Source organism: Nicotiana sylvestris, chromosome 6 (genome assembly GCF_000393655.2).
Source record: "Nicotiana sylvestris chromosome 6, ASM39365v2, whole genome shotgun sequence".
Taxonomy (NCBI): domain Eukaryota; kingdom Viridiplantae; phylum Streptophyta; class Magnoliopsida; order Solanales; family Solanaceae; genus Nicotiana; species Nicotiana sylvestris.
In genome coordinates, this window is record NC_091062.1 from 129,160,603 (window position 1) to 129,175,122 (window position 14,520).

At 38.1% G+C, this 14,520-nt stretch overlaps 1 protein-coding gene across 1 annotated transcript; it reads right to left on the minus strand.

The window, feature by feature from the left end:
- Positions 1–6,564: 6,564 nt before the first annotated feature.
- Positions 6,565–7,674, minus strand: LOC104250003 (probable CCR4-associated factor 1 homolog 9). The gene has a single exon (XM_009806541.2). The coding sequence runs from the start codon at positions 7,497–7,499 to the stop codon at positions 6,690–6,692; it is 810 nt and encodes a 269-aa protein (XP_009804843.1). The 5' UTR covers positions 7,500–7,674; the 3' UTR covers positions 6,565–6,689.
- Positions 7,675–14,520: the final 6,846 nt, after the last annotated feature.

A 14,520-nucleotide genomic window follows, 5' to 3' on the forward strand; every position in this document is an offset into this window, starting at 1 on the left:
ATAATATTATTCCTTATATGGAAATTAGAATATTTTGCAATTCAAGTATATTACCATATAAAAGATAATATTATATGTCAAACAATATTCATGGTTTTTACCATATTTCATAATTGATATATTAATTTCTTAACAGGAAAATAAATTTTAAATTTTGATTTAAAAGCTAATTATATTTACCATATTTAGCACTCAGTAGGCTTTTAAAGCTTATCAATAGCGTAATTAATGCCATTCAAACTCAATAATATCTTTTTTTAAAATAATTGTTTCTTAACCGATTATTATTGTTTAAACTAAAATTGAAAGATATAAAAGTTAAATTTGATTGGGATAGTAAATATCATTCAAAACTTATTATGTGAAAATATATAGATAGATGAGTCTAAATTTTGATTGAGATAATCCGGTGGTACATGTATAACATTTTAGTAAATTATTTGAATTCAAAGGTAACATTTTAGCATGTTCGTATTGAAATTTAAAAATTATAATAAGTATTGTTACATAAGAAAATTAATATTACGTGTGCCTTAGATATAAAGGTAACTAAATCAGCGTATTTACTTCATTTATTACTTTTAGTTTGTTTACACTTTGAAGAAAAATATTAATATGGAAAATTAATTCATATTTTAAGTTTCACGTTTAATACATGGAAGTGAATAATTGATTGACAATCAAACGACATATATGGTAAAATAATATTGTGATTAAGATCCATTTAATATAAGCCTACGTAGAATAATTTATGTTCTTTTTTTTTTGTCTACTCTGAATAATTTATGTAAATAAAATTACGATCTCTTCAAACTAATTCAGTATTCAAAAACTTTTTTTGATTAGAATAACAAATTCTATGTTTTTATAGTTTTGTAGTAGCAAATAGCACAAGTAATATTTGTTTGTTTAGCCATGCAGTTTGTGATAACCTTATATGGCCTGCCACTGTGAAAGAATGGTATGAGACAACTTCGTTCTTTTGTTTTTTTGTTTTGGTGTATCATTTGTTAAATCTATTAGAATAAGTTGTTGGTCTCCTACAAATTTCACTACCAAACAGAAATAAAGTTTTATATCTTTCTTCTTTTGAATTTTTCTTTTCAGTTCTTAGGGAAAAAACCTCTTCCTCATGAGTTGTGATCAGTATAACTTACCAAAGTGTTTTCCCGATGCTAATTATTTAGACTATTATTTGTTGCAGGTAGAATTTAGTATGAAAAATAATAAATATTTTTCGCGTATCGCGCAAGTATGTATGCTAGTTATATATAATAAGTGACAACCAAAGACTTTTGTAGTCCTCACAAAAGTTTTCAATAAAATATAAACTTTTCAATTAATTATTTTTAGATCCTGACCTTATTTTCACACGCCACAACTAGGGGTGGGCATTCGGCATTTCGGTTCGGTATTCGGTTTATCAATTGTGTATACCAAATACCGTACCAAAATATTTCGGTACGGTTCGATATTTATTATATTGGTTCGGTACGATTTCGGTTTAATATTCGCTAAATAAGCAATACTAACGAGTGACAATTTTCCTATATTCAATGCCCTACTGTCTAACTATTCAGCCAAGAAATACATATACAATGAAATTAAAGAACAGAACAATGAAATTGAACTAACAGAACAACGAAATGTTGTTGTCTAAGTCTAACTGTTCAGAAAGAAGTAAGTGGAAAGAAGCAAATACACATGAAAATTGAATGATAAAATTGAACACAATGGCTTAACACACTGTAGGCTATAGCAGCATTTCGCTACTCACTTTCTTCAGTTCTTGCGGCTTAATGCCTTAATGGCTTAATCAACCATTCCAAAAAATGTGACAGTAGCATTGCAGCAGCATTAACAAGCTGGAAATTTTTTCTCTGAAAATGGCCAACCGAATTAAACACAGTGCAATAGGAGAATTAACAGTAGTAGCAGAAGTAACAAAATGGAAAATTCTCCACTAAAGGTCAAGATTTTCCTACCAAATGTGTGACTTTAACTTGCTAAAAAGATAAATACTAGAGAAAAGGTTCAGTTTTTTCTACCAAATTCTTGACTTCAACACAAATCCAGAATATCTTTAATCAAAAGCTTGAGCTTTAAAAAACAGCTCTAATGGGATATCCCAAATAAGAAATCAAAACAATCATCGTCTAATTAGGCAAAAATAAAGATATCCATATTGCAAGAACCTAGTACAACCCCTCCAGCTTAACAAAAAAAAATACATTTAAAAGTAAAAATTCTCAAAGATCTCAAAACTAGTAGCAAGAAGATTATCAAGATTTCATTTTTTCACAAAATCAAGATTGTTCGTTATTTAGACAACACTTAAAGTATCACTCAATTAACAATATTAAAAATTTTCTTAAAAATACAAAATAACAGCCGATCTCTTTCTGAATTTGTGAAACTATCGCAACAACAGCTGATCTCTTTTTGAATTTGTGAAACTATCGCAACATCAGACAATCTCTTTCTGTATTTGGTCCTCGTTAGCCCGGAATTTGTGAAACTATCGCCCTAAATCGGAATTGACTTTCTGAGGAGTGAGGAGTGAGTACTGAGTTCGTTCATGACTGCCTAATGCTAATGCCCTAATCTTTAGAGTTTAGACTTTAGGCTCTAATTGAATAGAGAGTGGGCTTGGGCGCTGGAGTGGGCAGTGGGTTGGGAATTATATTAAAAATATTTGGGTTGGGGCGTTGGGCAGTGAGTGTGGTAGCTAACTATTGGTCCAACTTAAAAAAAAGTCTTTAAAAATTCGATAATTCGGTATTTCGGTATATCAAAATTTCAAGATTCTAATACCGAGGACCGTACCGAAATACCGAAAATGTAATACCGAATTAGACCGAAATACCGAAAAAAATCGAAACCGAAATACCGAATTAATTCGGTCCAATTCGGAATTCGATTTTTTGGATTTTATGCCCACCCTAGACACAACAGAAAAAAAAGTAGTGGTTTACTGAGTATTCTGGTTTCCAAGAGTAAGCGAGTCAGAAGCCTATATTACATGGGACCCATAAAGCCCATGGTAATGTTGTACTCGTGTAAGAACATGATTGTTTCTTCGCAGGTTCGCTTTGGACAAATGTTAGAACCAAATTCAAGACTCCTCTTTATCTACGTCTCTTCCATTATTGACACGGATATAATATGTGCGAAATAATTAATTTAGCACACCCATGATAACATAAATAAGTTTATCTAAACGGTATTACGCATAACTGTCTATCACAAATGAAAATAGTAATTCAATAAAAATAGAATAATTAGTTCAGATAGTATTATCTGAATACGTTATTTATAGTTTGTTTGGTCAAGTTTCTAAAATCAGATTATTTTACTAAGTATTTTTTCTCAAAAATACTTTTCTGGTGAAAACAATTTATATTTGGCTAATTAATTTGAAAAGTACTTCCAGGCAGCAACTAGTTTAGTACATAATACAAAAGTAGAGTTTTTAATATAAAAGGAAAAAAAAAGCTCTTTAGATAAAGAAGTAATTTAACTTACTTAAACATGGGTATCCATGAATACTTTTCCCAACGTTTTAATTTTTCACTTCTTATTTGCCCTGGTGATGGATGCACTGACTCATCATATTCAAAGGGAGGTGCCATGGTGCATGCTATTTGTTGATGACATTATTCTAATTGACGAGACACGAGGCGGCGTCAACGAGAGGCTAGAGATTTGGAGACATGCTCTTGAGTCTAAAGGTTTCAAGTTGAGCAGGACGAAGACGGAATACCTCGAGTGCAAATTTGGAGTTGAGCCGACGGAAGCGGGAGTTGAAGTGAGGCTTGACTCTCAAGTCATTCCCAAGAGGGGTAGTTTCAAGTACCTTGGATCGGTTATTCAGGGGATCGGGGAGATTGACGAGGATGTCACACACCGTATAGGGGTGGGGTGGATGAAGTGGAGGTTAGCGTCGGGAGTCTTGTGTGACAAGAAAGTGCCACCGTTACTAAAAGGTAAGTTTTATAGAGCAGTGGTTAGGCCTGCCATGTTATATGGAACTGAATGTTGGCCGGTAAAGAACTCACACATCCAGAAGATGAAAGTAGCAGAGATGAGGATGTTGAGGTGGATGTGCGGGCATACAAGGATGGATAAGATTAGGAATGAAGATATTCGAGAGAAGGTGGGCGTGGCCCCCATGGAGGACAAGATGCGGGAAGTAAGACTCAGATGGTTCGGGCACATTCAGAGGAGGAGCACTGATGCACCGGTGAGGAGGTGTGAGCGACTGACTGTAGTGGGCACGCGGAAAGGTAGAAGGCGACCTAAGAAGTAATGCGGAGAGGTGATCAGACAGGACATGGCGCGACTTAGGATTACTGAGGACATGGCCCTTGACAGGGAATTATGGAGGTCGAGCATTAAGGTTGTAGGTTAGGGGAAACTTGTGAATATTTCTACAGCACAATAGAGTGAGACTAGCCAGTTAGGAGTTAGACTAAGAATGTCATTGGTCGTCTATTGATGCAGGGCTTTACCTGCTAGTTTTACTATACCAGCCATCTATTTCGTATTTCATATTCTGTATTTCATATCTCTTATATTGCTGTTATTTTATTATGCATTTTTATGGTACTAATATATCGGCTCCTGTTGCTTTTTTTGAGCCGAGGGTCTCCTGGAAACAGTCTCTCTACCCTTCGGGGTAAGGGTAAGGTCTGCGTACATATTACCCTCCCCAGACCCCACTTGTGGGATTATACTGGGTCGTTATTGTTGTTGTTGTTGTAATCCTTCATTAGATAACGTATAAAAATTTTACTCTCCCTTTTTAATTTATCCAAGTCAATCTTTCTTTTTCCGATCTCTTCATATTTCAGAAGTCCCTGCATATTTTCTATCTTTCTCTTTAATATTCTTACTCATCTTCTTTCTCCAAGAAATTTAAGCTTCCAATAGTTCTATACTTCTATTGCTCGATAAAATCTTATTAAAATTTACAATATCTCAAGAAAGATTAAATGAGTTGGTTATGTTATCAATTGAAAATGAATCATTAGGGGAAATCAACTATAAAAAGGATTATTAACACTTTGTATCTCAAAAAGCTAGAAAAATAGACTTTAAATGAAAACATATCGTATAACTTTCTTTTAAAAATTTAGGCCTCATATTAAATTTTGGCTTTAGGGCCCCGCATATACTGGGGCTGCCCCTGTGGAACTAATGCATTTTTTTCGTAAAAATTGCACGGGACGCCCTATTTGGTTGCCCCCATTTAACCTATACCTATATTTTTAAAATTATTTAACATATACCCGAATTTTTACAACTTCAGGCGCCTCCTTCTTCCTGCTACCTGTGCGCTCCTTTCTTCCTCCTTTCTTTTCTTCTTCCGCAAATGAAACTCTCATGTTTTGCCTAGATGGCCAAGGCGACGCTTTTCTCCTTCCTACCCATACTACCCTAGGTACGTTACATTCTATTAATTATTTTACTAGTCCTTCCTACAAAATAACTACTACTCTCCTGGTAGTGACTCTATTCATTCTTTACTGATGGTTCTTTTGCATTATGCAATGCAAATTCGACAGAGACCTCAAATGGAGAACTGGAGCTGAGATTGTGCCAATACAGTGCACAAGTTCAAATGGCCTCAAAATTACAGAATCCGCTTTTGAAGAAGCTTATCTAGAAGCCAAAAGGCGAAACCTTAGAGTGAAAGGTGTTCTAGTGAGCAACCCATCAAACCCATTGGGCACAACACTAAGCCGAAACGAGCTTGAGCTCCTTTTAGTTTCATTGACGCAAAAGAAATCCATCTCATTAGTGACGAGATCTATTCAGGGACTGTTTTTATGGATGCAAATAGAATAAAACTAGAGGGATTTTTATGTCGAAATTAGAGGGAACTGAAGTGTTATTGAGCTCAGATAACATGCTTTGTACCCAACCAGAAAGATCAGAAGGATTTTTATGAACTGTATCAGTAGAAAGATGATAAATTCCATCTTCAATACAAAACAAACTTCAACCTGAAGTTCATCACAAACATAACAAAGCTTCAGCTAAAACATGTTGAAGTTCAGCAAATATAGAATAAAACTTAAAACTTAAGCTAAAACATGCTGAAGTTCAGCAAATAAAGAACAAAACTTTAGCTAGTAGAGTGCTTAAGTTCAACAATTACAAACAAAAACTTCAGCCAACACTAAGTTTACGCGAAAAACTTCAACTAAAACATGCTGAAGTTCAGCAAATAGAGAACAAAACTTCAGCTAGTAGAATGCTTAAGTTCAGCAATTACAAATAACTTCAGACCCGTCTACTAGAATGCTGAAGTTTGCGTGATTGCCTTTGCTACTTCAGGCCCGTATGCCTGAAGTTTACGCAAAAAGTGGATACATTTACAATTTTTTTGTAAAGCGAGTATAAGTTAAAATGTGACCCATAAAGCGGGTATAGATGCAAATCCCCAATTTTTTTCTAGAAAAAACTAATCGAAGAATTTAAGGGTCCTTAATTTTATAAATAGACGTTCTTAACCAAATTGCTTAAGGACCATTATCCAAGAACTTAGGATGAAAGGAGTTTAACTCATAAAACCTTTTCCATTAGCACTTGAACTAAATTCACAGAACCAAAGTTCCAATTAAAAAGAATGAATTAAATAGCTTTTATTTACTAACAATTACACAATTAGTGAATTCCTTCTCCTAATAAGCTTCTAATCCATACAAGACTCCAGCGTGTTTTTCTGGCCCGTCTTTTACGAAATAAATATCCCTCATTTTCTGAAATGCATGCCACGTCAACAAGCTATCTGAACCGGCCTGGTGGCATTTGCCGACCACCCGGTCCACAGCCAATGTACTCGCAACCCGGTCTAACCCACCATAGAGGCTATTACAGAACCTCATCATATGCTTCACATCATAAACTTTGTTTCCAAAAAACGCCCTAAGAATCTCCAAAAAGTCCTCTAAACCACCAGGCAATTCCCTGCGCGTGAGAATCTTCACAAGATACCCAAAATCGTACGCGCTGTGAAACGTGACCCAACTTACTGAATCATTACATACCAGACCGGACGACATCATAAACTCTGCAAACCGGGCCGAGTCAATCCCACATTCTCGGTTCATCTCGAAATCAATCCCCTGTCGCCGGAGAACCTCGATAGAGTCCGGCGCGTATAAATCACAGGTCACATCAAAATCAGAGAAGTTGAACTGCCAGATGTACCGGTAACCTTCGCCGGAGCCCAAATCAGGTAAGTTTCCCTCAGCGTCAGATAAGGTAAGACCGAGCTGAATAAGATTCAATACGTCAACGTTTGACTTCAATAACTTATACTGATCGGACGGCAAATTTTGCCGGCGACGGTAAACTTCAGCAGGCTTGAAAACAACACCGGGAAACTCCGTATCCATGGATATAAAAGGGTACTGATCAATCACCGTAGAAATGAGTTCAAATTCTGATTCAAGATTATCAGCCCATACTTCCCGAATTTTTATAGTCATGTCGTTTAATCTCCAAAATCCTTAAACGGGTAATCCCTAAAATTGAAAAAAAAAATTATGGGTTTTGAAGGAAAGAGGATGTTGTTTGTTTTGGTGGAGAGTGGTTTTTATAGGAAGAAGGGTGAAGTGGATAAAGATAAAGAATATGTTAGTATTGCTTATTAGGAAAGGGAAAAGAAGAGGTGGGGAACAAAAAAAAGCAGGCAAGTGGGGGAGTTCAGTGGTCTGCAGAAGGAGAAAGGAAAGAGATGGGATGGTAAAATGAAATAGGGAGGTTTTTGGTCTATGTTCAACGCGTTTGACTGGTGAAGTAAAAGGCTGCCAGCTAGTGTAGTAATATAAAAATTTGGTTTGTAATATCGATAATACACGCATATTGATAATATATATACGCATTAAGTTAGAATCATATATTATTTTACGTTAGATTAAACATTGAACTAAAATTACATATATTAGCAATGCGGTAATATTTTAAAACAAAAATGAGTTTTTAATTGTAATATAATAATCTCTTTATTATTATTGACTGCACAACAATTTTTTCATTATCAATCAGCGCATAAATAAGTTGCGCTTTAGAATTTCTGCATATGAACAAATGATTCCTTAAGTATATTGGAATAAATTTTATCATCTACATATAATTTTAATGTATGTAAAAGTTTATTTACAATTCTTTAAATAAATTATTTAACTTAGTGTAACACGAAGTACAATGAACACAAAGTATGAATGTGTTTTCACAATGTTTGGATAACTTTTTAAAAGAGGGAATGGTTTTCGCTCTACAGACTGGAAGTGAGCTAAGCAAGAACTGATTTTGTTTTGTGTGTATTTCTGGTTTTTGTGAAACTGTGGATTGTTTTGATAGCTTGAGAATGAGATACTTGCATGGCGGTGCACGTCAAAAATTACTGAACTCATAGGGGTCGTTTGGCAGGATGCATATGCATTAGATGAAATAATGCATGCATTATGTTTGTGTATTAATAATATTTTGTTTGGTAGACATTTTGAATGTATGCATTAGTTATACAAGTATTAGTTATACATTCTATTTGGTATTATTCTATGCATAACTAATGCATAGAAAACCATGGTATTAGCAATGCAATGGGTTTTAATGCATGCATTAGCTTAATTAAAGGCAAAATTATCCTTCAAAATTTATGCTTGATTAAAACATGCTAGTTATTATATTAATGCAGGTTTAAAATAATCCAAATAGTGAGAAATAAAATTATATCTTTAGTAAATAAATAAATACTTAAGCATATTACCTTTTTTATAAATAAATATTTAGTTCTATATTACAATATAGATAGACAAATTAAATAATTTTTTTAAAATTTTTCATATAAAAACATTTCTCAACATATATTTCTTTTAAAAAGTTAAGTGATGGACTGGTTTTGAGGGCATTTTTGTAAACAAGCAATTCTTTTAGAAATTGTGCAATGCTTTAATACATCAAACCAAACAATGGATAAGTAATATGCTAGCATATCCAATACCAGCATAACTAATGCAAACAAAACTAATACCAACATTACTAATACACACTATTCAACATTATTCTTATGCACCATACCAAACGACCTCTTAATGATATTTTTTTAGGAAAATTATTTACCCTCAAAATCGGATAACAATTGAATTTGTAAGTGCTTTTAAGGATACGTAGATTAACTTGACACAAATCGATAAATTGAATTGCAATTGAAATGAACAATGATAAAGTAAATTCAAACCACACGAATTGAATAGTTACAGTCTGGGGAGATTAGCCACCCTAGAACTGGATGTACTTCGATCGGTATTAAGACACAACTATAATAAGAACTTAAAAAGAAGAATAATGTATTGCTTTGGAATGGGTGTTACAATGTGTTTTATAATTAATTAGAGACCCTTTATATAGTAGGGAAATCCTACTTTAGGTACAATTCTATAAAAAGTAAAAATCTCTTGATTCACTGATTTGCCGGTTCCTTATTGATATGTGCCAAGATTCCCTCCGTAATATCTGACCGGATATTTCGATCTTCTATTGGTTAGGCTGACAATGTTTCCTCGAACTTGTTCGGGGTCAAGGTCGATTCCTGGATCACAGACTCAATGTTCTCGATGACAGACATACTGATCTCGGTTTCTGGCCTGGTGGGACTTGGGGTTGATCTTTAGTCCCTAATGTTTCGAGCCCGATCTACCATGTCGTAGACGAGACTGATTTCTACCATATACAGATAGTCCTCTCGTTTTTCAGATAGTAGACGACGAAAAATGAAATGAGCTCCCGATTCTCACCTTGATACCTTGCGACAGAAACGACAAAATAAACGAAACGTCGCGTCAGTCGAGTCTTAATGGCATTAAATGATTGTCAATCGCCGGTCGGTCACTCTGGATGCGAAGCGTCGTTTGAAAACTATAAGTACCCCCTTCTTTATCCATTCAAACTTTACATCCAACCTCTCTACCCTTGTTCCTTAGAAATTTCTCTACTTTAGGGCACTTATACTCTGATTTCTTGAGATATTTTTGTGAGGACTTTTGCTCGTCTTCACCCCAAATCATCAAGCGTACTGCTCTAACTTCCTCTTCTTCTTTTCCCCTTCATTTAAAAAGAAATGGCGAAGACTTCAAAAATTGTTCCGCAAAAATAAACTCCATCTACATTGCGGCCGGCTGTCGAGGAGACTGTTCCACGTACTGCTGTTGAGGAACCAGCAGCGGAACCCTCTTTGAACATGTTCATCCCTGGTGGGTGCTCGGTAACCGCCGATTTTAAGATTGAAAAACCTTCCTCCGTATCGGATCGGTGTGAGAAGGTCTCGAGATACATATGCTCGATCACTAAAGAAATACTCCCCACGGTAAAAAAGGATTGCAACTGGGTTGACAAGCACGTGGTGGTTCCCGGGCCCGATGAAAATATCACCACCCTCTTTGGGGGATATTTAAGTGTACTTATCCCTTTACGCTAGGCCCATTGGACCCGGTCATCATTGACTTCTGCAAAAGGTATGAGGTGTGCCTTGGCTATATTCACCCTTCATTCTGGAGGATCGTCATCCTTCTCCGATTTTTTGTGAGCAAGATCGATGGATGTTTGTTCCCCGTTGACCACCTCATGCGCTTATACAGTCTCCGACTCTTTTAGGGGGGAGGGGAGGGGGGACTAATTAAACTCGCGCGTTGAGCTAGTAAAGCCCATTTTCAAGTATCAATGAAGATCAGGATCGAGGATGGCTAGGCTGTTTTGTCCGAGTGAGGACCTCAGACCTGATCCCAGCTGAGCGCATGCCATTCCCCGAGAAGTGGAACGCAAAACGTAAGTAAAATTTCATTTTTCAAAATTTCATTTACTCTTTTTTTCCTTCTTTCTTATCGGTGCTTGGTGGTGGTGCATCTGTCGCTCGGGTCCCGAATGCAGTCCCTCGACTCAAGGAGTGGGTCGAGGGCATCATGTCACAAAAGCCATATTCTGAGCGCGCATGGTGCGAACTCTCGAAGGGCCGGTAGGAGGCCCGTTCTCATGGTGAGTTTTCTTTCCTGAGTAAGTAATACTTGGGTTTCTTTTTTGTGGCTGAGTTCTTACTTGTTTCGTTTCCCTTTGCATATTTATCCAAGGACGTCACAATGAGGCCTCCATCCGGTGACGAGGATTGCCGCGTCGAGTCCCCTACTTCAAAACAAGGTGAGGAGAAAAAGAGGAAAAAGGTTTCGAGTTCTCCAAACTCGGAGGAGAAAAACCGGAGGAGAAGGCTGGTGCGCAAATCTAAAGAAAGCACCAGTGCCCGAGTGCTCTTATCGGACTCACTCTACCGACCGAGGGACGAGTTCGAAGAAGAAAAAGAAGAGTTTGATCTGGTGGCCCGAGATCCATCACAGTTGGAGGGGCAAGGGGCCTCCATTCTAGAGAGAGGCGAAACTAAAATGCCTCAACTTAGGGAGGACGATGAGGAGGCCTTGGCCGAGGCTTCCGAACTAGAGGGAGGCGAGGCTATTTTTCCTCAAGTTAGGGAGGTTGACAAGGAGACCGTGTCCGGTGCTTCTCGGGCAGTGGGAAATGCCCCAAAGGACTGACTCGGTGTAATAGACCTCTCTAAGTCGCCTTCGTTCACTGAGTTTATGTTTAACGAGGCTCAGATGATGAAAGGACGCCCCAACTAGGGCCCCCAATGGGCGGCAGACCCCTTCCACAACTTTTCTGATGGAGTAGATTCTACCTCCATGGAGGACGTCACCGGGTTGGGTGACTTAGCCATGCCAAGGAAAAGTCCATCTTCGAGAAAAAGCGGGCCTTCCTCAAGTCCGAAACTAGTCAACCGGTTCCTAGCTCCGACTGCAAATCTTGACCAGAAGCGAGCGATCATTATCTATTCTGGAGGATGCCCGAGTCCTCTCTGCCCCCGTAGAGGTGGCCAGTTATCTTCGGTGTCTGGTGATCGAGGAGGACCAAGCCAAGATGAACGAGGTGGATGCGCCTGCCTATTCAATGAAGCACAACATGCGTTAAACCGGATAACTTCAGATGCCTCTTGATGACTTCTAATCTGTACATAGATTAATTTGTAGATAATCATAACTTTTTTGTGTGTGTTTGTAGGCCTCAGTGCTTCATCACGAGAATTTTCTCTGATATCGGGAAAAACTAAACCAGTATGAGGTCGAGATTCGAGGGCTCACTTAGAAGAGAGATGCTTACAAACTTCTCAGCGAGCAACGCGAGGGGGAGGTTAAGAGCCTCCAAGATGAGCTAGAGGTGGCTCAGATTGAGCACGCCGACATGGTGGAAAAGGTAAAAGTCTTTGAGGTTAGTGGCGATGAACTAGACTCGGTGACTAACGCTCCGAACCCGCAGGTCCAAAAGAATCTTGATCGGATCAACCAGCTTCGGGTAGAGATGGATGTGATAAAGGTCGAGGCCGAAGAATGGAAAACCAAAATGGATCGCTAGGCCTCGAAAAAGGAAACGACCCTGGCGCAATTAGCTTCAGCTGAGTTCCAGCTTCGGGAGGCAAAGGAAAAGGCCGTGGTGCATGCCAAAAAGATTGAGGAACTCCAGTCTTAGCTGAGTTCGGCCGCCCCTGATCGAGAAACTCTGGTCAAGGAGCTTGAAACGGCCAAGTCGGTGGCCGTGGTGGTCAAAGCCGATACTGATGAGATGGTGGCCCAATATAAGGCCGGCGTCGAGGTGGCCCAGGACTGAGCGAAGGACATAGTCGAGCACGCGAAGCGGCAATCTCGAAGGGAGGCCCTCGATGAGATTCATGCTCGGGCTTTCGACTTGTTGGCTGAAATCGAGAGTGCTAAGGGGCTCGAAGCCTAGGCCAAGAGGTTGGCTTATCTCAAGGATGATGAAGGCTCCGAGAGTTTGAGAGGATCCGAGGATGGAGGAGACCCCGAAGCTCCTGTCGACAAGGCGGGCTCCGATGAAGACCAGGCCGTTTAAATGCCTTGTACATTTTTTTTGTATCTTTGTACTTGTGTACTTTTTTTCTTTTCTGTTGAGGCCATTTGGCCTTTGTAAAATTTTGTATCGAGGCCGTTTAGCCCTCGTAAAAAATCTTTTGATATGTATATAAAGCTTTTTCCCTTAAGCAATTTCTGAGTTTTTCCTTTGCTTTATGATTTATATTTGCAAAGATTGAATGCCTTAGCATGAAATGGTTAGGTTATGCTGGGGGGTTCGAACGGGCCTTGCCTACAATATTGTTTTGTTTAAGGCATTGTGGGGATTCAGTATGATCGTATTTTTTCCCAAAGTACAAAGTACTTATAATTTTATAGTTTGCCGATGGTAGCCTTTAGAACCGGTTAAGAAATTTTGAAGGCCTTGTTTTTTGTTACGGATTTCGAACGTTCCGAGCCGCTTTAATATGGCCATAGCCCATTTAGTTCGGGTGCTTCCGAGTGGAATTGTCACCCCGAGTTATCCGAACTTGCCTAATATATCAGTCCCTGAATGGGGATGGTCGTAGCCTTTAAAATTCGGGCATTCCCTAATAGGTCTTGTGCCCTTGAGCTCCGATAGCCCGGACCGTCCGAGTTTGTCTTCGGTTGGCAGTCCCCGAGTGAGAGTGATCGTTTGAACTCGGATTAAGATGGCCCTTGGACTCGATACCTTTAGGGGATCGGATGCAGGAAATTCCTTAAGAAATGCAAGAAATTTTTTTAAGGGACAAGATATTTATTCGCAAGGAAGAGACTTCTTTTTGTTCTTGTGCGTAATAGTTACACATGTGTACATGCTTTGTGGCAGGGTTCGAGCTGTCTATGCGGGCATGGTTCATCTGACCATTTGACCCTTATAATAAATCCTATCAATTGAGCCGAGACCATTCAATCACGAAGTGTCTTTCCTTGCTAAAGTCGATCCGAGGGTAATGCCCCCAGGTTGAACATAGAGAGAAGCCTCGGATACCGTTGATACGATCTTTGACACCGATTCATGACCGATATTCTATTCTAAGTTAGCACGATCCACTGTTGCCTCGTTAAAAATCTTGCCGGAAAATTCATTTGGGACAAAACCGGTTCAAACGAAAAAGAGTGCAACACATGCTTTCAAACCTAAAACTTTGTACCGCTCCTTGTTGATTACATGCAAGTGTTAGTTCAAAATGTAAGTAAAAGAAACGAATGGGGTCGTACCTTAGCAGTAATATCGTTTCAAGTGACTTATATTCCAGTTGTTCATTAGGCTGGCCCAAAACAACGGATCGAGAGATATTAAAACCGCTATATACCCTTAAAATCGGATAACAATTAAATTTGTAAGTGGTTTTAAGGATACGTGGATCATCTTGACACAAAGTGATGAATTGAATTGCAATTGAAATGAACAATGATAAAGTAAATTCAAACCATACGAATTGAACAGTTACAGTCTTGGGTGGTTAGCCACCCTCAAATTGAATGTACTTCGATTGGTATCAAGATACAACTAAAATGAGAACTTAAAGAGAAGAATAATGTATTGCTTTGGAATGCAAGTTACAATGTGTTTTAC

What these genes read in the sequence shown, in the direction of transcription:
- LOC104250003 (XM_009806541.2), bottom strand. Translation starts at nt 7,499, where the DNA reads ATGACTATAAAAATTCGGGAAGTATGGGCTGATAATCTTGAATCAGAA.